Source organism: Pteronotus mesoamericanus, unplaced genomic scaffold, assembly GCF_021234165.1.
Source record: "Pteronotus mesoamericanus isolate MK-2021 breed Mesoamerican mustached bat unplaced genomic scaffold, CSHL_Meso_final contig_1173, whole genome shotgun sequence".
Taxonomy (NCBI): Eukaryota; Metazoa; Chordata; class Mammalia; order Chiroptera; family Mormoopidae; genus Pteronotus; species Pteronotus mesoamericanus.
Genome location: NW_026555032.1, coordinates 511,953 through 535,650, shown reverse-complemented (window position 1 = coordinate 535,650; position 23,698 = coordinate 511,953). Strand labels below are relative to the sequence as shown.

At 42.2% G+C, this 23,698-nt stretch overlaps 1 protein-coding gene across 2 annotated transcripts in view; it reads right to left on the bottom strand.

Moving 5' to 3' along the window:
• Positions 1–23,698, bottom strand: part of MGAT5 (alpha-1,6-mannosylglycoprotein 6-beta-N-acetylglucosaminyltransferase) — a 335,177-nt gene that overhangs the window by 128,204 nt on the left and 183,275 nt on the right. For both annotated transcript variants that reach the window (XM_054581995.1, XM_054582003.1), the window contains exons 5-7: positions 17,326–17,402; positions 16,256–16,345; positions 1,256–1,327 (exon numbers count right to left, since the gene is read on the bottom strand). In XM_054581995.1, the coding sequence (XP_054437970.1) occupies positions 1,256–1,327; positions 16,256–16,345; positions 17,326–17,402 (239 nt within the window). The remainder of the gene's footprint in view (positions 1–1,255; positions 1,328–16,255; positions 16,346–17,325; positions 17,403–23,698) is intronic.

Here is a 23,698-nt window from a genome sequence, read left to right as displayed (position 1 = left end):
AGTTCTTAACAGCCTACCTGGTATAGAGGCTGCCAAAAAGCCTCATTCTGTCCACAGAGTTAAGTAGAGAAATATATGCTCCTCTTCCAGGTTTTCCCAATCCAAATATACAAAAGTTCATTATTTTCTAAAGAATTCAAAAGCCAGAAAAAACATTTTCCTATCACAACTGAATAAAATTTAAAATTCAGACCAGAACTATGTAAAATCCAGGAAGAACATATTTGTAATGCAGCTGCATACAACCAGTGAATAAAATGACAGAAATAATAATAACACTAGTATTGATTTCATGTAACATCTAAAACACACTGAATCCAATTTTTTAGTAGTCACCATAGTTCATTCTAAACACTCATCTCATCAGGTCCCTCCTTGACTCAACGATTTCCCCAGATTCCCATGATCTAAACTACAGGTCTTGAGTGAAATCCTCCTCGCTGCCTGTTTTTGCACATGAATTTTTATTGGAACACAGCCATGCCCACGCATTTCCATCTTGTGTATGGCTGCCCTCTGTGCTACAAGGTCAGAAGTGAGTAGTGTTAAGAGAGAACTTATGGCCTACAAAGATGAGAATATTTACTATCTGGCCTTTTACATAAAACGTTTATAGATCCCCAATCTAAAGGCAAAAGACTTAAGCTTGTATTACGGCATATAAGACTTTTCCTAGTTCCCCTAGCTACCTTTCTAATCTTACCTTCACCTCGATTCATCCAAATCCTATGGCCTTGTCTCACTGAACAGTACTCTACTCCCTGCAAATGCCAAGCTCTTACACATTCACCCTTTCCCCTCACATCTGATGCCTTTACCTCCTTGACCCAGTATAAACTCACTCATCATCAGATTCAGCTCCAATGTCACCTCTTTGCAATATGTGCCCATCCCTGCAGGCTGAGATCACCACTTCCTCATTAATTTCCACAGGTCTGTATTCTAGCACTTACACAGGGATGATCACTATTTACAACCATCACCCTCGTCAGATCTGAGTGCCTCTATATCTGGCACAAAGTCTTACTTGTTTCAGTAGCCTGTCACTTAGGGTCCCTCAGAGAACTGCTCAATAAATACATGTGCTAACTGGTTGACTGATTTGGTCACTGAGGTTTCCACAGGGCTGAGGATAGAAATTCTTCAGTTAACCATTATTTATGATTACAACTGGCATTTCTAGAAGCCTCTATGTGTATCAGCTGGCATCGGACACAAATCACAAGACTAATGAGAGGTTTCCAAAATCACTTACTAATGAATTATGATCAGCTTCTTCATAGGGGTTTTTTGCTCTCCAAGGTAAATGAGGACACCAATTTTCAACCTGAAAAATAGAAATCAGACACACTAAGAACACTGACTCACCTGTAAATGAATTAATGTATATACCAAGCACTGAGCACAGTTCCTGACACACCATGAGCACTATATTCAAGTGGGTTATTATTTTTGGTCAGAGCCCCACACTTTAGCTAGGGATCCAGACAGGTGCCCTCTCAGATGAAGTATTAATCAGCAAAGGTCCCAAGGAGCATATGATTACATTTTATATTTATAAAGTCCTTCAAAGTACTTTACAGTGACTGATTCCTTAATCATTTAATCCTCCTATTTCTACACCAGGAGAAGGAGGGGGTCTCACAGCAGAAAGTTAAAAGACCTGAACATTCCCTCAGGGGAATGAGAAGGAAAAGGTGCCTCTCTGACTTCGGCAGAAGGACAGGAATGATTCCTTACTTGCTGTGGCATGTCTGCCATCTGAGTCACAAAACTCAGTCATTTATCTCAGAATTAGGAATGCAACTGACGGTTTAAGGTTAATTGATCCAGGCTTTCCCTCATTTCCCAGTTGTTCACTTCATACTAAGAACCAAGATGATAAAAACTACTGGAAATAGAGATGAAAGGAAAAAGGAAAAAAAAAAAAAAAAACGAAGCCTCAGTGATTCTGTGAGAACCGTTCTGGAAGATGGATTGTTCTGTCAATGCACAAGAGTTTAGTGAGTTGTGGGGAGGCAGACAGAGAAGGGAAAAGTGCCAGGTTTTATAGGAGTCACTTCAACAAAGGTTACCAGAGAATATTAGGCAAATTCAAAATTTCTAGTAAAGAAAAAAATTTAAAAAATGCTTCAAGTAATATTGATGTCTAACCTCACTGTCAAAACTAGCCATACAATTCTAAGACAGCATATCACCCACTCACTAACATATAACGAGATTATTAAAGATGGATAATAAATAGCCATTGAAAATATTTTTTTCTAAGGCCAGGGGTACCTATAGAAATGAACAAAGCAAGAGGGTAAGGGATGTCTTGGAAGGTCACTAAGAAAGCAGGGACGTGTGTGAGACCACAGCCTCCTGGGTCTGTGACGCAGGGTCAAACGAAATGGTCCGTCTTCCAGCTGAGGGTGTTTTCAAAGAAACAGTAGTTTCACCAACCTAGAAACTGTGCTTAGAGCAAGGTGATTTTTACTAAGACCAAAATAACTGCCTGGATTGCATACAGTCAGCTGCCTACAAATGAGCTGACAACGATTAGGCAGAGAGCAGCAAAGCTGAAGGGAGGGTGGAGTCCCTGGAAAGGAAAAGTGCAATATTCTCTTTTTCTTCTAGTGGAATAAAATTAGACTTTACCATATTTGCGAATGACTTCAGAGGCTCAAAAGGACTCCCCATGAGGAAAGCTGGAATGGTTTTTACTCATACAAAAAGAAAATACTAACTTGCTTTGGATGCCCATCCTAATTACTGAGACCTCACAGCAATATGACCATGAAAGGCAATATCTGGAGCCTCACAATGAGAAAACTGAGGGAAAACCAGCAGAAAAGAAGCAAGTAAGAGGAGAAAGTGCAGCTAGTCCCAGTAGCGCTGCACACCTCTGTACCTTGTCCTGCTAGGCCAAACTGAACTATTTAGTACGAGTTAAATTTTTGTAAACGGACTCAAGAAAACAGTGCTATAAAGCATATTTATAACATGAAGGCTTTGAATGGATTGCAGACCTGACTGAGAGACCCTCAAGCCCACACCAAAAGGATAAGGATGAGCAGGCAGGGTGCACTTGCAGTCAACCTCACACCTCACAGCAACGTCAGGATGAAAAATTTCCTCACGAATAGCATGATAGGGAAAGATGAACCAAGACTATGGATGAAGAAAATTAAGCCAAAGGGGAGACATTAGTGAGATCAGATACTGGTAAAGGAAAGGACATTTCCTCCTCACTCTTCCATTCTAAGAAGAATCCCCAAACTCACTCTGATGAAAATACAGTCCAAGGTGACCTTCTAAAATATGACTTCCCTACAGAATACTCACGGCTTTAATTCCTCTGTGAAACTGATCATTTATCTCAGTTCTTGTTACTCTAAATGACTGGATAATGCTTTGTAAGACTTCAAGGGCATTCCCGAAAGCATGGAAAATGGAGTCAGTCTATTTTAGCTTTTAGCAAGAAATCTTACTGTCACACATTCACTCGTAATGGACAAAAAACCAACTATGAGCATCTTGACACAGAATGAGGAAGGAGAGTTTTTAAGGTTGTTGTTTTTGTACAGTGATAGGATAACTGGTTAAGAAGATAATTAAATTGTATATAAACCAATTTTTCCATGGGGAGGGGCATTTCTTTTGGAAACCCCAGGGGATTACCAGGCTTGGAAGAAGGCCAGCATTGGTAGTAATTCCACGTGAAATGAGCAACATTTTCCTAAATAAGAGTCATTAATAACACTCAGGGGTAGTCTTGTTTGAAGCTAATAACTCAGCCTCCTTATCCCTGTTTTCTCTCTGATCTAGTTAGGCTCCTTTAACAAATTTAACCCCTCAGCACCGTATCCTACCCAAAAGCTGGATCCCAGAAGGAGCCCACTGCCTTTCTCACCTGGACACTCTTCTACTCCAAATCATTCTTAGCATCTCCTCTCCTCTCCTGGGTCTCAGAACCCCAATGTCCTATGTTAACCTGTGGTCGCTGCCTGCCTTCACCCACTGCCTAGGCCACACTTTTCCAACTGTGACGCTGGTGCTCTCCCCGGGACAGCATTGTGTATTTGCCCTCAGTGCCGGCACACCTGGCTGTGGCACTGGACCCTCCCCCTGCTCCCAACCCCCGCCTCTGCCCGACTGCTGTGAGCTGGCAGCCCTGTCCCCAGAAGTCCTCTGCCAATACAGGGACTGCACATCCTTAAAAGGGTCCACGCATCACGAGTTAGTCCAAGACTTGAAAACCGTGCGGGTTTACGGCAACACACACAGGAATCAATAGAGTAGCCGAACCATTACTCTAATAACCTTGGATTTGAAGGCAAAGCTTTTTCCAAGGGAACTAATCTTTATAGTACACTGGCCTCAGGCCACAAAATGAAGAGGCAGCAAAAACAGAAGAAGACCAGCCAGGCTAGATCTTTGGAGAATTATGCACATTTCACTGTGAGAGCCTTGTAAATCACTTTTTTGAACTTGGAGATATAAAATTAACCAATTTGATTTTTGACATCCCTCCTCCCAGTAATTTAAACTTCTTTGATCTGAGAAGGGTTTGCAGCTTAATCATGAGCAATGTGAATCAAAGTCCCTAAACAGAGCTCAAGTAGGTCACACTTTCAAGGTCTGTAGGATAGACAATTCATTATACTTAAGGAAAAAAAATGTAATGAAGTGGCAGCAGAAACTAGAGGAGATTTAACATATATACGCATGTACTTGGGTATAATTCTTTGTAGTAACATTCAGTTCTTTTGAAAGAATAATGATCAGTCTCTGTTATGGTTTCTTCTCCCGTGATCAACGTTAAGTGTTTTACTCTAATGGATCTCTGATATAGAAATACATGCTGTATTTTTCAGATAGTAACGTGCAATCAAAACTAAATGAGAAAAATGTATAAGAAAAAGTTTGAGATGATAATGTTATAGGTGCTTTTCATTTTCTTCTTTATACTAATCTGTATATTATGATTTTTTTACAATGAAGATTTAATAATTTCTAAAGGAGTTATGTAAATAAGCATCCGGTCATTTCCTGAAGATTCACAGCATGTCAGGTTCTCTGGAAAAAAACAAATAAGCTTGCATATCAGCATTATATCAGTTAACCCCAAGGTGCTCCATGACACAGGTACCACTGTGAGATTACATGTGAGGAAATCAAGGCTTCCCGGGGTTGGGAACTTGGGAGGTAAGCTCAATAGTGGGAAGGAGGGCTGGGTGACAACTAAGATCTGTTGCTCCCCTGACCAGCACATGTCAGAGCCACCTTAAAGGCCAAGCTTAGCAAAGGACAGAGAGTGGAAAAGAGGACTGGACTCAGCCAAATGGATGCTATGCCCTACTCTACAAACAACTAGGAATATAACCTTCAACTATTTGGCTTTCAAGTTTTCTCATCTACAAAATGAAGGAATTGGCTCAGGTGATCTCTTAATAATTGTATAATTCTATAAGATCTGAAAAAGATAAACTTTACAATATGTCATCTTATCAGGCTAGTTGGTTATATATCAAAAGGGTACAGCTGACTATACATCTATTCATTTGATAAACTGATGATACAGACATATGCAAATACACACAAATATACACAAATTTGTTATACTGATGACATATCAAATGAAGTTACTCATTAAAGTATATGTTTAAAAAAAAAAAGACTTTTCAATCCCACTCTACCCCTGGCCCACCTCCCTTTCTAAAGTTTCAAAAAGACAATGAAATGGTAAAAGATAACATACATATGTAAATGGTTCAGCTCTCCAGACCAGTCCTGTGTGCCAGGCAACTGTTTGGCCAAACTGCTTGTTAGAAAGGGATTATGTATTGGGATGGGTGGAGAAATTGAAGAACAAAAGATACAATATACAACCTACAGAGCCAAGCACTAGGCTAAGCACTTTGCACACATTATTTTATTTGGTCTTCCAATAACCCTCTGCAAAAGGCTGCTAATCACGCCAGAGGAAACTGCAGGCACCGGGAGGACCCACAGCTGAGCACTGAAACCCTCTGGCTGCCCCACGGTACTGCCATGCGACACCCATAGAAACCTGGCATTTGGCTCCTACAGCCCCATAAGCACAGTCCAGTCTTCAATATTAGAGTGTCAGTGCCTAAATCTTCTATATAAAATCCTTCAAAATGGGTTTACTATGCTACCACTGCTCAGTGCACTATATGCTGTAATAACAGCTCCCTGCTTACAACTCTCACCTGATGTCTGTCTGTGCAGCAAGAGACTGCTTTAAGGCCTGAACTGGATCACATACTACTCTAACTCAAACCCTTCTGTGGCTTTTCCTTGCACCCAGAATAAAACCCAGAAATCATAGCAAGATCCTACAGAATATGACCTCACCCTTTGCACTGCCATCCCTACAAAAACGTCCCTGCACATCAAACAGAACATTTCTACCTCAGAGGGACTGCCAGGTTTGGGTAGACATGTTACGTATGAAAAAGAGAAAGGAAAAAAACAAACAAACAAACAAAAAACCCCACAATGCTCAGTTAAATTAGAATATCATATAAACAACACGTTTTTTATTTTTTTGTGTGTTTTTGTTTTTTAATTATAACTATGTCACACACTTACAGTTTTAAAAAGCCATTGTTTGCCCTGGCTGGAGTGGTTCAGTGGACTGTGTGCCAGCCTGTAAACCAAAGCATTGCCGGTTCGATTCCTAGTTAGGGTGCATGCCTGGGTTGTGTGCCCCCAGTAGGGGGCATGTGAGAGGCAACTGATTGAGGCAAACGATTGATGCACCTCTTACACACTGGTGTTTCTCTCTTTCTCCCTCCCCTCCCCTCTCTCTAAAATTAAATAAATAAAATCTTTACAAAAACCATTGTTTACCTGAAAATTAAGTATCACTGGGTATCCTCCATATTACCTAGTAACCCTATAACTCAGGGCGTCTGCATTTTCTATTCCTTCCAGAGAGTTCCATGCATCACTCCTTTTCTTTACACACTGTGCTCCAACTTTTCTTCAGAAAAGCCTTCCCTGGCCTATTCACCTGACCACGCTAAACCCTTACTCTATTTTTCCTGGGGGCGCTCACCACGTGTGAAAATTACTTCATGTATCGGTTTACTGCTGCCCCATCCGAATATAAGCTTCTTGAGGGCAGAAGGTTTGATTTGCCTGTTCAGTGCTTTATCCTCAGCCCTGAGAGTAGTGCCTGGGACATGACAGGGACTCAATCATTATGTGCTGAGGAGTTAATAAATAAAACAAAAACATGACTTGAGCACTAAAGATATTCGTGATGATGATTCTCGTTTCCATTTATACGGCACTTATCCATTTTCATCATTTTGTTAGAACATTTCATCAACACACTGAGGCAGACAAGGCGAGCTTGAGCCTGACCTCAGTGAGGGGAAACCAATTGAGAACTGAGGGGAACGCTCTAGACCCCACACAGGAAGGAGGTGGACCCAGACAGGCAATCAGATCATGTGTTCTCCATCATACCATGCTGCTCCCCTGACCAGAGGCAGGAATATTACGAACAGAAGGTACGAACCTACCATGTGCAAAACAGAGCGAAGGGCTGGAGAGATCCATGATAGCTCTGCTCAAGATGATAGGGAAGGAGCAGAGCTTAAGAAAAGCTGCAGTAAGTTTTTAACATGCCACAAAACCAACATGGCTTTAATGAGAGGTTGTTAGTTTTTAAAATCCATCCCAAATGCCTGTAGGAGAACTGCCCATTTTCCATTACCCAGGAGAGGCAGCAAATGAATTCCTCCATAGTCAACCACATTGATAATGCACAGAAATGCTTCCTGTACCAACTCTCCCTATGTATAGCTCCTGCTGCACAGAGGCAAGACTGGCCCCAATGAACCTGTGTCCACACTGAGGACACAATCAAAATAGTCAATATCACCCAATTTACAGAGGTAGTTACATTGTACAGACCAGGGATATAGTTCCTCTTTTGTGTTAATGTGCAATTTTGCCTGACTCATAAATCCAGGCAAATAATGCAGAGTGACAATGAGAATAAAAGATGGGCAAGAAAGCTGTGCCTTCTAATATAAATTGGCTTATTCTATTCTAATAGTCTAATGTGAGCCCTTGTACTCCCTTATAAATATACTATTAAAGAACATTACATTAAAATTGTTAATAAGTGCTCAAAATGCCCCTGCTTCATGTCTCAAAATTAATATTTTAGCAGATTTTAATGTTACAAAGTTTACAATACGTTTTTTCAAAATTAGAAAAGTGATAGCTGGAAAAGGTTACTACTCAGAACGAATAAAAAGCTATCGCCTACTTATAGAATGTTTTAAATAGAAACCATTCATTCAATAAATATGTATGCCAGGAACCATTATACCTGTGAACAAAACAGACATCTCTCTGGAGATTCTTTTCCATGTGCTTGTTCTTAATGTTGGCTATTGATGGCCATCGCAGGACCCCTGCGTTCATTGCTCCCACCGCCTGCTACATAAACTGCTCTGCCAGACAGCTACCCCTTTTGCTCTCTCACCTCCTGGTGTTCAAACACCATCCTCTCACCTTCTCAGTGGCATGTTTCCTGGTGGCTCTAGCTAAAATGGACACTATCAGTCCTCATGAGCATTTCTTCACCCTTCTCTCCTGTTTTATTTTTCTCTGTGGCACTTACTACCATCTAAAAATATATATTTTACTTTTTAATTTGTCTGTCTTCCCCTACTAACATACCAACCTTAATGAGGAATGTTTATCTTTCTGTTCGTTGTTATAGCCCAGAAAAACCCAATAGCAATACAGGTCCCTGGCATGTAGACAGTGGTTCTAAGTGTTACTTCCCACCAAGGGGTCCTGAGAGAATGGTTTTTTTCCAGATTTGGGCAGAAATTGTGTAACATGAATTTGGAAGAGCTTGTCATACCAAGTAGCAAAAAAAGAATAAACAAACAAAAATTATTACAAACTACCAAAGTCATGTCAAAAGGACTCAGAATACAATACAAATTAACTCGCTCTGGACAAAGAAGAGGCAATTTGAGACCCAGTAAGAAAATAACTGGAATAGATTGAACATATCAAACATGTTTCAATCAATGACTCCATAGTGATAAAATCCTATAAGCATACAAGTAAACAAACAAAATACACTTCACGGTGGAAGATGCTAGGCAAACAAGAGAGACATGTATAAAGATATTCCACAGGAACTGTCCCTTAGAGTAACCAAATACCAGAAGAGGAGTATTTTCTCTTCACTGAAGTATCCCTGATAGATTGAGAAGGAACTCCTAATGAATTAAAGAACCCACACGCTGATCACCAACAGCAGCTAACTCACGAAAAGAGAGATAAGCAGGCATTCATGTGCCAAGTATATATCATCCATGAAGCAGTTGCAAAAAAATATTAAGCCTGACTCTGATCAAGCCCCAGACCTAACCGTCAATTTAGAGGAAATATAAGGGGCGAGGAACCAGGTTCTACAACATGGAGATGTAATAAATGCAGAGTAGAACAAATTCTCTAAGGCAAATACAGAAGTTTCTTGAACAAAAAAATCACAAGATGGGTAGGGGGAATTGGAAGGGAACCTAAATTAAAAAGAGACTTTAGAGATACCAACAATTGTAATTTATGGTCCTTCCTTGAAACCTAGTTCAAATAAACTTTATAAGACAGCCTAAAAAATGTGAATACCAATCTGATATTTTATGCTATTAATGGATCATGCTAATTTTTATATAAAATGGTATTAGTTATAATGGGAGTAGTTATATATTCTAGAGGAGTCTTTTTTAAGCCACATATTAAAACATTCACACATGATATGACATTTGGAATTAGCTTCCAAATAATGGAGGGTGGATGTTATTAATGAAATGAGATTAGCCATGAAATGACAATTGTTGAATTTGAGTCGTGCACAAAGGGGCTCCTTACATACTTCTCTTTCACATAAGTTTGAAATTTTCCATATTACAGTTCCCATATTAAATTTAAAACATAAAAAATTATACAACTATTTTATTGGCATGCAATTGAAGCTACAAGAGACAGTATTTTAAAGTTTGTTAAAGAAAAACAAATTGGAGATGAATGCATTCAAGCCTCTGTCTGCCAGCTGCACTCCAAGGAGCAAAGAGGTGTTGGTTTGGACTTTGGGAAGTCCTCTCTTTTCTAATCTTGTAAGGTGGAGACCAGCGCAAAAAGTCTCCATATAAATGTTGTAGTATATGAAACTTACAGGCAAACATGGGTGTCACTAAGAAGGTAAACTTGGGAGAAGAGAGAGGTTGCAGGGAGAGAACTGAGAGATCAGTTAGGCTGATCTGTAAACTCGGGTTTCTTTTTTAGTAAGTCTCAGAATTCACGTAATAGGAGCAACAAAAACAGAGATGAGTAAGATACAAATAAAGGCAGAACTCAAACAGGGAAAAGAACATGATCATAAATCTCTCCCCACTCCTTACTGCCAAGAAATGTTATCTCTCGGAAAGGGAATTTGCTACTGCAATGAGCTAAACATTTAAAAGGTATGTGTTAAGTGTTCTCAGGCAACAGTCTAGTGACATTTTTCAAATACTCTTGACTTGTCCCAAAATGTTAGTTATGTTTTTTTCATTTAGGTTTCTCCTGCAACCTAAATAGTCAGTTCTTTATCACTGCCCACTTTGACAAATTAGTCTGTGCAACACAATTTCCAAGTTATCTTTAGCAGCCAACACAGCCCATAAATCCAAATCATTGTGCCGGTTATTAGGATTTCATTTCATGCTCGCATTCACAAACATTTAAGCTTTCAACCTTTGCTGTTGGGCATTAATCTTGGCATTAATCAAGAGATTAAGTACACTGAATTTAAACTCAAGGTTAATAGCATGCTCAGCCAATATTAGTTTTACATATTGCCAAGGGAGAACAGAAAGAGGCAAAGACCTTTATACCTGTTGTTCATGACATATAAGAAACAGACTGACAAGTAAGGTAAGAAATTGTTTCTTTTTTTTTCCTTTATGTAGGAGCCACACACATATGCACACATACTCGCTCATCCAGGCCAAATTGGCATTTGAAGCAATAGCCTGTACACATCCTAAGATCTGGCAATCAATCACTGGGCAATTTGATTATGCCAGAGCAGCTATACTTGCAATGGCAACAGAAGTGCTTTTAAAAAAACCCAGCACAAACAATTTAAGAAGTCTGGAAAAGTATGATGGTTGCCAGTTGCTAGAATAATTGTGTAAACAGAAAAATATGTCTGGGTGTCAAATATATCAGCATCATCTATCAGTCTAGTATCAATAGGGGTAAAAAGAAATCATTCCCAATTCATAAAAGCTGAAAGCAGTGGAAGGATCTGGAGAGGGCTACGTTAATATACCTGAAACAATGGCAGAGTAATTACTGCCCAGGCCTTGTCTCCACAACAGGAGTAGTTACATGGCTCACAAAGACAGACACAGAAAATGAACTGCCCGATGACCTGGAAATGCAAGGGGGCCTAATTCATTCATTCCCACCGCTTAGAATGATGACTCAGCACCTAGTTTTCATGAGCTGTATTCTCAGGAGAACTGGTGCTGTTGCTTTTGGGGGTGGGGGATAGGATATCAAAGCTGTGAGTGTTTGAAAACTAGCAATGAAGATCAATTCACGGAAACTAGCAAAATGAGAGCAAAATTTCAAACACAGGTGAATGTGAATATAAAACTGAACGCAAAGTCAATGGCAACAAACCACCGAGCTGGGCTGAGTTCAGTTCTCCTTTGACATGGAGGAGCAGCGGCAATGAGAAGCGCAGAAGTGCTCATCAACAGAACCCCTCAGAGCCACTCTGACTGACCTTCTCTTACTCAGAGTTGGGGAGAAGTGTAAATGACATTGTATATTTGAAGTGCCTGGCCTACAGTGGAGCTGAATAATATCTCATTCATCTCGTACCGTCTGCCATCTAAGAAGGACAAGACTGGACTTTTATTACCAAATCCAGTCTCTAATAAGCATTACATAACAAGCACCTGTGGGGCTAATGTAAGGGGAAACGGCTGTCCTTTCTGGAATTTACCAGAAATGATTTGTAGTCTACATATTGGTGAGGGTAAGAGTGGAAGTTTATAACCCCATAATTCAGTGAAAGCTGGCACGCTGAGACCCCAGGGGAAAGAAAAATGAATGAGTGCCATCTCCTAAGACTGCTCTGAATCTAAATGCCCCAATTCAACCGGAGACTAAATTTTAATTCATGCCCTTTTTTATATCTGTCCAAGTCCTAAAGTTAAACACAGATGGAAATAAGAACTTTTTTTTTTTTCAATAAGGATTAAGAAAAGAATAAAAGTCACTGGTACACCTGTTGACTGAGTAAACTTGTCAAATGAAGATGTCTCTCTCAATCATTTTCACAATTGCAAGAGAAACCTGGCATCTGATACAAGGTGAACGAAACAGGAAAGTTTCAAGAAATCAAGAGGGGAAAAAAAAAAAAGACAACAAAAAACAGCACCACAAAGCCATAGATGTTGCCGAGGATTTTAAAAATGCTAGAATGAAATTGGCTTACGAAAACATCTCTAATCATTTCATATTAACAAAGGCAGGGGTGCATGGCTGTTTCACGTATCCAGCTCACAATTTGAATCAAACAGAAGTGTCCTATCCAGAGAAAAGAAGCCAAGGGAAACAGCTGAATTTCTACATTACCAGGAGTCAAGGGGATCTAAAATTAAATTAGCCTGCTGAATAAGAACCATAAACTGATTCTAATTCTAAAATAAACTCAAGGTTCCACATAAAATGTCCTAGGCAAGTGACACTCTACAACTGTCCTCAAAAAATAACAACATAATAAAACAAAGAAGTGGCCTGACTGGTGTGGCTCAGTGGACTGGGTGACCTCTTGCAAACCAAAAGGTCATGGGTTCGATTCTGGGTCAGGGCACATGCCTGGGTTTGGACCCGGTCCCAGGTAGGCGGTTTGTGAGAGGCAACCGATCAATGTTTCTCTCCTTTTATTTGTCCCTCTCTTTAAAAATAAATACAATCTAAAAAATAAAAAATAGAAGTATCAGTTAGGTTTGTTGAGTGTCACCTATTTGCCAGGATCCACTCTAAGCATGTTGCCATATACAGTCAGGTATCCTCACAGTAGGATCCTTTTAAAATAAACACACAAAATTAAAACTGTTATTTTACAAAGGAAGAATGTGAGACACATAGAGGGTAAGTAACTTTTCCAAAAGCACAGGGTTTAGAAAGCATCAGGAGCACAAGCTGAAGTCAGGTATGAGGCTCCCTAAGTCAATACTTCCTATCGAAATGGCTGTATTGGTGAAATTCTCCTCTAAATCTTTTAGGGTGCCTATTAAGATGCTATAATAATGTGGAAGTTTTTTAGAAGGCCAGAGTTTCAAAGTTGTTTTCAAATTAACACTAAAAAAGTTTCTAGTTGTCTCCCCAGGGGAATTATCTCCACTCTCCTGGTTCAATTGCCTGCATCTACTCTTCCTCTTCTATTATTCTCCTAAGATAATGAATGCATAGCATGGTGCCAAGAAAATGAGTTCTCCGTAATTGTTGACAATCAATGAATATAATAGCTGTGCAATAAGTGCTCACCGAACTGACTTCAACCGAACAAAAAGAAAATCCCAACCATCTGCATAAATAGGGATTGGGATAGACTAATGAAGAAACATTCCGCACGTCAGGAAAAGAGGAAAAGAAAAAACAGTTAAAGGTTCTGAAAGGAAACACCCAGGCTCCTATATTAAGTATATATGATCCACCATGTCTTTATGCAGCCCAGTCTGTCCCACATCCTCTCAATTTATCTTCCCCAGAATCTCACTTTTCTGTCATCTTAGCTACAGCCTCCCTTCACATGAGTGGGAGTCAGGTGGCTGTTTCAGAGGAAGGGAACAAAATCACAAATAATCACAGCCTCTTGCTATCTGGACAATTCTCCCAGGCCTCCCCACGTGGAGACGGGCTGGAGTGGGAACGTACAGCCTCCACCTTTACCTTGGCACCCGCCCCAGCATGCCAGCTCTCAGGAAGGTGTGAGATTAGCTCAGCTTGTCAATCAGGGAGCACAGTTGGACTATGACTAAATTCTACCCAAGGGATGGGGAAGAAAACTTTTGAAAATTAAAGTGAACGAAGAGCCTTTTCCTCAGGGTAGGCAAGGTGCTTCTAATGACTGCTCAGTGGAGAGAGGGCTCGCCCGTGGCCCCAGGCCTTCCTCCTCTGGAGGAGGAAGTGGGAAGATAGGCCACAGGCAACCACTGAATCAATCTGCCAGCAGCCTGTTAATGAGGAGCATCACACACCCAATCCTCTGTGCTTTTAATTTCCAAGAGGCATTTTAACTATCATTAGCTCAGAGGGTTCCCATGATCCCCTGGGGAGGCTATGGGGCACCTGTCCAAAAAAAGTCTGACTTGGTCTTACAGAGGCAAGAGAAATAAAGGTGTAGGAAAGTGACAAACCCACAGAACCCAGGGCCACATGTCTAAAGCTGTCCCTGTCACCTTTATGACACAGGGAAGAAGCCTTTGAGTCCCACAAAAAAACCTATGGAAAAAGCATTTCAGTCAGCCTCATAATGGAGGCATTCTCCTCCTGCATGGCAGCTCCAAGGAGATGTTATTCATTATTGGTCAAAGGGCAACTGCACACAAAACTGAGGGAGAGAAGAAAAAATAAATGGCAGCCAAGAGCCTGCCAAGTGCACATCCTCTGAAATTAGCCAGCACCCATTTTCATGAAGGAGAATGGGGAAGCCAGCAAGTTTTGATTTTCTACTCAGTTCTTCCTCTGTACCTTGCCTGGGATAAAGTCTCAAATCTATTCCACCTGCTCAATTTTCCTAAAGATGACATGAGATCATTAAAGCTTGTGGTCTGTAAAATGCTCTGCAGCTCCTTAACAAAAACACAAAACAACAGCAACAAAAAGAAACAAAAAAACAACCAACCAACCACTCAAAAGCTCCTATTTAAATTTAAGGGTACAAAAAATAAAACTCAGATAAAAAGAACAAAAATGGTGTCCTGGCCAGGTGGTTCTGCTGGTTGGAGCATCACCCCCATACGCCATAAGGCTGCAGGTTCAATCCACAGTCACGGTGCGTATGGGAGGCAACTGATCTGAGGCAACTGGTAGATATTTGTCTCGCGCACTGATCTCTCTCTCTCTCTCTCTCTCTCTCTCTCTCTCTCTCTCTCCCTCCCTCAAAATCAACAAACATATCCTCAGGTGAAGTAAATAGCTAACTCAGCCAATAAGCACATGAAAAGATGCTCAACCATCACTAATTATTAAGGAAATGCAAACCACAACCACAATGAGATACCATCTCATCCGCATTAACACGGCTAGTATCAAACAACAATCAAAAAACTCCAGAAAATAACAAGCATTGACAAGGATGTGGAGAAACTGGAACCCTTGTGTACTGTTGGTGGGAATGTAAAACAGTGCAACCACTTTAGAGAAGTTTGGAGGTTCCTCAAAAAAAAAAAAAATATATATAATTACCATATAATCTAGCCATTCCACTTCTAGATCTATATTCAACAGAACTGAAAGCAGGGTCTCAAAGAGCAACGTGAACACCCATGTTCACAGCAGCATTATTCACAATAGCTAAAATGCAGAAGCAATCCAGTGTCCATTAACAGATAAATCGATAAGTAAAATGTGGTATAAAATACAACAAAATACTGTTCAACCTTAAAAAGGAAATTCCGACATAGCTACAACATGGATAAACCTTGAGAACATTATGCTAAGTGCAATAAGCTGATCCCTTAAGGACAAATACTGTACAATTTCACTTATATGAGTACTTGGAGTAGTCAAAGTCATCAAGAGCGAAAGGAGAACGGTGGTTGCCGGGGGCTGGAAGAAGAAGGAGCAGGATGTCCTTGTTTAATGGGCAGTTTCCCCTCGGTAAGACGGAGCGTTCTGGGGATGGATGGAGGGAGGTGATGGGTGTGCAGCAAAGTGAATTTATTTGATGTGCATTCAGTGGTTTAGAATGCCGTATGTACTTTATTGTATTTTTTTTAATTAGGGAAAAAAACAGCTATGCTTGTTTTTCTTTCATACTAAAGAAAAAGTCATCCTACTTGGGGGCAGAGGAGAGTAATAAAGAAAGAAATCACAGGTCTACCATGTAAAAACAATACATGTTTTTAAGCTCTTTGAATTCTAGGCTTGACTGCAAAACTTACTAACCCTACACATCTACCCCTCTGAAGTTACTCACCTCACTGAGGTAAATAAAAAAAGAGCAGGTGGACCCATCCACTCCGTATTCTGCGTAGCAGGGATCCGAGCGCCACATATCTTTCATCCACTGAAACAACAAGAGCCAGGTAAGAACATCTCTGAACAGCCCGTTGTCGGTGACCCTGCCCATCTGCTGATAGAGAGGGAGCGGACATGCGCACGGCTCAAGCGCAGTCCTGAGCTCAGTCACTTAGCTGTGGTCAGGATGACAGACTCAGCTCCTGCGTGATCCACAGACACACACTGACTTGAGCTGGGCCTGGGCAGATGTGCTCAGAGTAGGGAGGTTGTGGGACACATCAGCCAGCGGAGCCTAAGAGAGGCAATAGCTTAGGAGAGTTTTACCATGAGCAAGTGCCTAATGGGACCCTTGCATCAAAACCACTCCCCATAAAGCTGCTTTCACCAGCAGCAGTACAGTGCCAGGAAGAGAGGACATGGGGGAGTGCAGGGGTCCCAAACAGAAGCCACGGAAATGTACGCGGGGTTCGGTCTCACCATCCCAACTGTACTCCCGAAACGAAACTTTTCTCTGGGACAAATGAGCAGGGGAGGGGGTCTCCCCAACAACAGGCCACATAAATAAGATTTTAAAAAAAAATGTTAAGACTGGAAAAGTGGCCAAGTGTCTCTGGGTTTTCAACTGCCAATGCAAATGTGACATTTAAGTGACAATCTGGAAACCTCAGAGTTGGGCCTAGGGACTGAGAGAGAGAAGCTGGATACTAAATAATGGCAGCCCCTTGTCACTGGCCCTTGAAAGATCACCTGCTGGAGGCTGGGAAAGCAAGGGAAAGGCAGCCTCAAAGACACAGCAGGCGCCTGAAATGGTCCAGGCTCTTTCAGTCTGACCAGTCAGAGCCACTGTCGACTAACCTCACAGACTTGGCAGCAGCAGGGAAGGGTTGTCATGGCCACAGCCCCAAACAGCAAGGATTGAAACAGCCCTTAAAGGACTTCCTTAAAGGGCTCGCTCACCCTTTAAGGAAGGGCACGTTAGTGCAGAATGAGGATGATGGAAATGAGCACTCATTGCTTCAGCCTTACCTTGATTTTCCCCTCACAGTGGGGGTAGCCATCCATAGGAGGCAATACACATTTTTCTTGAGCTCCATTAATGATATCTGTAAAGGATGAAAAAGAACAAAGGATACATGAAGTTTATGAAACACAGCCCAACATCTCTATAAGCAAGGGACAGGAAAAGAAACCAGAAAGAGAGGTTACAGTGGTAGCCGTACTCTGACCCGTGTAAGCCCTCCAAGTAGCAACAGGTCTGATTGGTGTACAGTGAGGACAGCCCACCTGCAGGATGACCAGTGACCTACGATGTGTGTGGCCCAGCTTGCACGGGTGAGCTACATGAACCAGAGTGGTTGTTTGGAAATCTACAACTGGGAACCTGAGAAACCAGAGAAGTAGGGAGCAGGAAACAGAGCTGCAGGAGTAGGAGGGCCTGCAGGCTGGTGGGGGGAATGCCAGGCCATGCCCACAAGCTGAGGTCACGAGCAGCTTTGTGAATATATGTGCTAGAGCTGAGGCAGCCGGCAGGAGAGAGAGGCGAACAGAGTTAGTGTGCAGAGGAGCAGGGAGCCACTGGGTGCATCTATGAGGCAGGGCCTCTTAGGGACCTAGTTCTTAAATTTCCTTGCAGATCTCCTTACTGCTTCAAGGATTCCCTCACCGTAAGCTCCCTTTCAACTAGCTAGCTCACGTGGGCACCTATTCCTTGTAACTACAGAGTCAAACTAAAAAGAATGCCTTTCAGAAGCTTATGGTTTAGTGGTGAACAGGAGATGAATAATTAAAACAACTGAACAGCAGCATGACTGACATCATGTTCAGGAGGGGCAAGGGAAGGATGCCCGTCCCATTCCCTCAGCGTCAAAGAAGGCCTCCCTCTTGAGTCCAGCTACAGCTTAGCTGAGATGTGAAGGTGAGGTAGGAGTGAGCCAGGTAGAGGTGCTGTTCAGGAACTAAGGTGGTTCCACATGCAGGGATCTGCTCTGACAGCAATGACACTGTGAGGTGCTGAGAGGTCAAACAGGAAAAGCAGGTGGGGCCCAAATCAGAAATACCTCAAGCACCAAGAGAAAGACCCTGGTCCTTATGCTATGGGCATGGCAGAGCTCTGACAGGTTTTAAGGAGGGAATGGTTACGATCAGACTTTTGTTTAGGAATGATCATTTTAGCTGTACGTTAGGACAACCTAAAACTTCATGCTTCTCTTTTTGGACCTACTGTATTTTCCAGACCTGCTTGGAAAGTGTCACAATTACTTACTGCTGACAGTTTTCTATCTACACGAAGTACTAATGAGAAATTAGATTCCAAGCCACAATATCATTTGACAGTGGCATTAAGTGATGTCGGTGGCTGCTGGGGCTAAAAGAGAGGTTAGTGTTAAGGCGGGGGAGGGGAGAGTGGTGTTAGTTGTATCTTTCCCTTGAAAACCAGTTCTTTTGATAGTCTGAAACAGAGACATTTTTTGACCTCTTGATTCAGTGTTTTCTACTTGCTAGGGATAACTACAGCAAAAAATTAATATCTTCCTTATTACAGATTGCAGGCAGTGCTGTTTAACAGTTAACACGGAATGTACTTATCTCATCAAAGCCTCTATTTCCCCATCTATAGAATGGGAATAACCTCACATCTATTTCATCCACTCTTATTTAATAGGTTAACATTTATAAAAAGTCTGGCACTCCTAACAACTGATAACGCCGAATAGAGCAGATGCTTAAAGTTGGCATTTGTGATGTAATTCAACACAACTTTCAGTCACTATAGCCAAGAGAGCAGTATTTCAAATGAATAGCCACTTCTGTAAACACATTCTCTCTCTCACTTCCTTGTAAGGGAATGACCAGCTCCAGAACTGACTTATCAAATGGACTGCCTCACCGACGAATAGAGATGCTTTTCAATGACTACAACTCCTATCACTATTTTTAATTCAATTTTGCTTGGCAACATTTACCAAGCAAATAAGAAACAGCAGAGGTTCTAAGAAATTAGATTGAATCAAAAACAGCTGGGAGTTGGAGTAATCGAACATTTAGGGGGATGCTCAGGGTGAAATGCCTTCCTTTCTTCACATAGTATTCCAGTTCCAGATGTTCAGAGCCAGAAGTCATCAAAACTGGAAGCTACTGAGTTGAAGGTGTAATGTGTCGGGAAAAGAGACAGTACCAGAGGACTAAATAAACTAACAGGTCCATGAAGGTCTGCAAGCAAAGCCTGGCTGCTGACAGGGTGGGTTCTCTTCACCAGGAGTTTTAATGAGTAAAAATGTTATGCCAAGGGTCGGCAAACATTGACCGTCAAGGACCAGATGGTAAATATTTGAGGCTCTGCAGGCCACTTGGTCTCTGTCACAACCACCCACTCCGGTCTGTACCAGAATGTAGCCACAGACAACAGGGGGAAGAATGGGCATGGCTGTGTTCCAATATAATTTTGTTTACAAAAACAGGCACAGACCCTCTGTCTCCTATGCTAAGAGAGTTCCAAAATGAGGAGCCTCATTTCTGCTAGCACGTGTTGGAATGACTTTTTAAAAGGCAGCTGCAGGTACCCTCTGCCAGGAGTGCCCTTCCTCGCACCCCCTCCTGCCTTCCACTCTTTCTCCACCCAGTTAAAGCCCCTCCTATAAGACGCTGCTTACAACCCCACCCTAGAAGAAGCAATCATAGTCTTTCCTCCCCACGCCTAATCAGCATTTAGTGTTGCCCTGGCTGTGAACAATAGCACTATTTTTTTCCCCATTTGTCCATCTTTCCTCCTTAGTCTTGAGGACTCTATGGGGAGGTGATGTCTTTCTGCTCCATCACCAGGTATTCGGCAAGCACTGTGTGACTGAATAACACACCCGTGTTCCACGGGCACTCTGGGTCTGCCTCTCTGCTAAGTGAGAATTAGACTGAGCTGAGACCCACAGCAGGCTAGGCTTTTTCCTGCTCCTCCAACTGGCAGTTTGTCAACTAATCCAACAGGGTCTCTTCTGCAATTCCATTTTCTTAATGATGAATTTTCTATTTAGTTACACAGTGATGGGGATGAATACACAATCACTTCCAAAAGCTCGGTTCAGTGGCTTGAGGCTCTGGGGTAGGAGAGACGGGTGAAAGGGAGAATCAGGCTGTTCCAGCTGCCTTCCCAGCGTGGGGCGGGGCTGCTCCGAATCCCGGCACCAGTGACGTGACAAAACCCCCATCACCTCACAGCTCCGGGAGTTTCAGCTGCTCTCAGAGCACAGTTCCCTATTTTGTTTTCATCACAATGAGAGAGACTCAACATGATGTTTTTACTGGTTTATGTCCACAGGACACTTTCCTACCTGTGGAAGAGCCTCCAATTTAAGTCTAGTCGAAAACCAAAAACGCAGGTTAATATTACTGTTTTTCAGGGGAGATTTAGCTTATTGTACACAAGGTGCCTTCGAAAGGAGACAGGATTCTGCCAACATTCATTAGTAGGATCTTCTCCCTGCTATTCACCCAATGCTCTCCAGCACCCCACTTATTTTAATGGTGAAAAGGGCAAAGGGGAAAAAGGTGTTCATGTAAGCAATGAAGCTCAGCTCTCACTACTACTTAGGATCCAGTTCCATCCCTTCCTCTCACACACCAGCCCATGTTGCGTCTTTCACCGAAGACCTCACTTCTGTATTGATTCTCTGGTATTGTCAATCAGGCATTACATAAAAGGCAGGCAACCCAGGTGAGAAAATTCTGTGGTTTCATCAGTCCCCAGGACTCACACAATGTAGAAGGGACTCAAATACTGGGTTTAATCTAAGAGGACACTTCCCCTGTTACCAAAAATGCTTGTTTCTGGAAGGAAGTGGACAGGAGGAGCAGAAGCAGCCAAAGGTGTCATAAACACGTCCAGAGTGCGCTATTCCTGTCACGTGTGGAGCCAGGCTATCCCTGGCAGTCCTAACACACAAACGTAGATTAAATCATGTATTTGGAAGTCACAGAGACAGAGAGGGGGAACCGCACACAGATTTTTTTTACTTGTGCTTTCCTGAGGAAGGAAGGAAAGTGAGGAGACAGGAGGGCAAGGAGGGCGGAAGTGACAATGGCTCAGAGGGACAGTGAGAACAGAAAGAGGGTGATACAGGAAACAAAGGTGAATGATAACTACCTCCCTAGATATATTAGCTGCCTTTCTAAAGTGCTGTCACTGACATAACCACATTGTACACTAACCACATCCTCCTGAGGAAGGAAGACAATTGACTATCTTATAGTTTGAAAAAGAGAAACGTTAAAATCCTTGGTGCCTACTTCCAAACTCAGCCTGCAGTCACTTGGGACATCTCTCAAAAGCCTGCTGTTTGCCATGTGCTGAAATGTCAAAGCTGTGTCCTTGAAAGACGTGCTCTGTACCCACAAGGAGCTCACCATGATGAGGGATGTGGGGGAGGCAGGACCGCATACAACAGAATGAGGCACCTGCCCGCAGAGCCCCTCGCTGAGTGCAGTGCTTGTGGGACAGCGCCCTCAGTGCCATGGTCCAGTGCCCGACACAGCACCTGGCCCGCCGGCAACTCCGTAGTATAATTTTTAAACAAATGAATGAACAAATGTAACAAAAGAATGAAGAGCCTAAGTTCTACAGATATGAAGAGGGGAGAAAATGTCACAGAGGAAAGGAGTGGGAAATACTCATTCAGAGTCACTGAACCAGGAATTCAAAGTTCTGGACCACACAGTAAACACAACTGAAGGAACTTGGGTTCAACATATAGGAAGGGGTGGGGGGCAGTGAAACAAGAGTCATTTCTGATGGATTATCTCCCGTGGATTACTGGCATTCACACGCTGTTGGTATCTAAAAGTAGAGGCTTACGGTTTTTGTAAGATATGATCTTAATGATTAATATGTATCTAACCTTCTGGTGTCTCTGGGCTACATTGGAAGAAGAGTTGCCCTGGGCCATACATTAAATACATTGTGACAGGTAATCACACACACACACACAAAAATCTCATAATGCTTTTAGTAAATTTACAATTTTGTGTTGGGCTGCATTCATCGCCATCCTGGGCCGCAGGTGACCTGTGGGCGGCATGTTGGACACCCCTGTATGCATTCGCAAATGCAAGATCCACTGGGTACCATACCAGGATGCTTTATCTTTTAGCTTTTATGTTTTTTGACATATCACCAACCATTAATATGCAACATCATAAAATACTCACCTCCTACAAACCTATTTAAAGTTAATGATAACCACACCTCACTGCTGAACTAAAGAGATCAGAAATATGCTAAAGAAAGAGGTTCAAACAAAACCAGGCCAGGAGTCAGATGTCACCTGTAATCTCCATTCTATCAGAGGGAGAAGAAGCAGGTGTTTGTAAGCGAGCCCCACACGGAAGACAGCTACTTCAAAGTGAAAGTTCACTCTACCAAGACAGCCTCCTTTGTCACAACTCATTTTTCTGTACATTAATTATAGCAAAGACAACAAGTGTTTGAAATGGCACTTCTTTTTAAGAACTTATAGAATGTGGTTCCATTAATTTTTTATTTAGAACTGGCCAGGTATCTGATAGGTTAAGGGTGTCTCTGCTTCTTTCACCGCTGTTCTTTTAAACTGTGGGGGAGGGGGCCGCGGGAGGGGTAGGGGGCAGGGTTATAAGGCCCTCAGAAATCTCAAAAAAGAAAAAGACCATCTGTCCACCCCAGATAGTTTTAGGAAATTGACTTCAGTTTCCTCATCCAGTTCCTTTGCCAACAACTAAGATAACCATCTTCATGAATGAGGGCTCAATTCAGCCCAAAGGTACCCTCCGCATATCTCCTCTCAAAAGATAAAGGGTCCCCAGTGAGTCTGTTCTGTGTGTTGGACAAGGCAGTATTTCTCTTGCAACATCTGAGAGGAACACGCGGCCTCAGTTATCAGATGGTCCCTTAGAGCGCCCACAGGAGCAGGCCATGGTGCCTGGCTGTCCGCGCCAGCCAGGAACTGACTCAGCCACTGCGCTCAGCCCGGAGGCCAAGCTCCTGCCAGAACCTCCGTCACTAGCCTTACTACCAGGAGTTAACAGCAATAAATCGGACAGAAATCAGCCACGGTGAAATATAATCTCCCATTAAAAATGACCTCACCAGTCATTCTCAGCTTTGGCCAATATTCACTTAGGGCCACTTTACTTTGGCATTATGAAAAAGTGATTTAATTTCTTTAACTGAGTCAAGTACACATATTCCAGTGCCAGGTCCCATCAAAAGAGCTGGGAACTACATCCTGCGGTGGGCGAGACCCACTCACAGACCCCCCAAGGACGCACAGCAGGCAACATGAAAAGAGTTGTTTATATTTCATTGTTTTTGTCTTATTTTTGACCTAAGTACCTGGGAATGCAACCAGTGTACGAAAAAATTTTGGAGCTGCAGGGG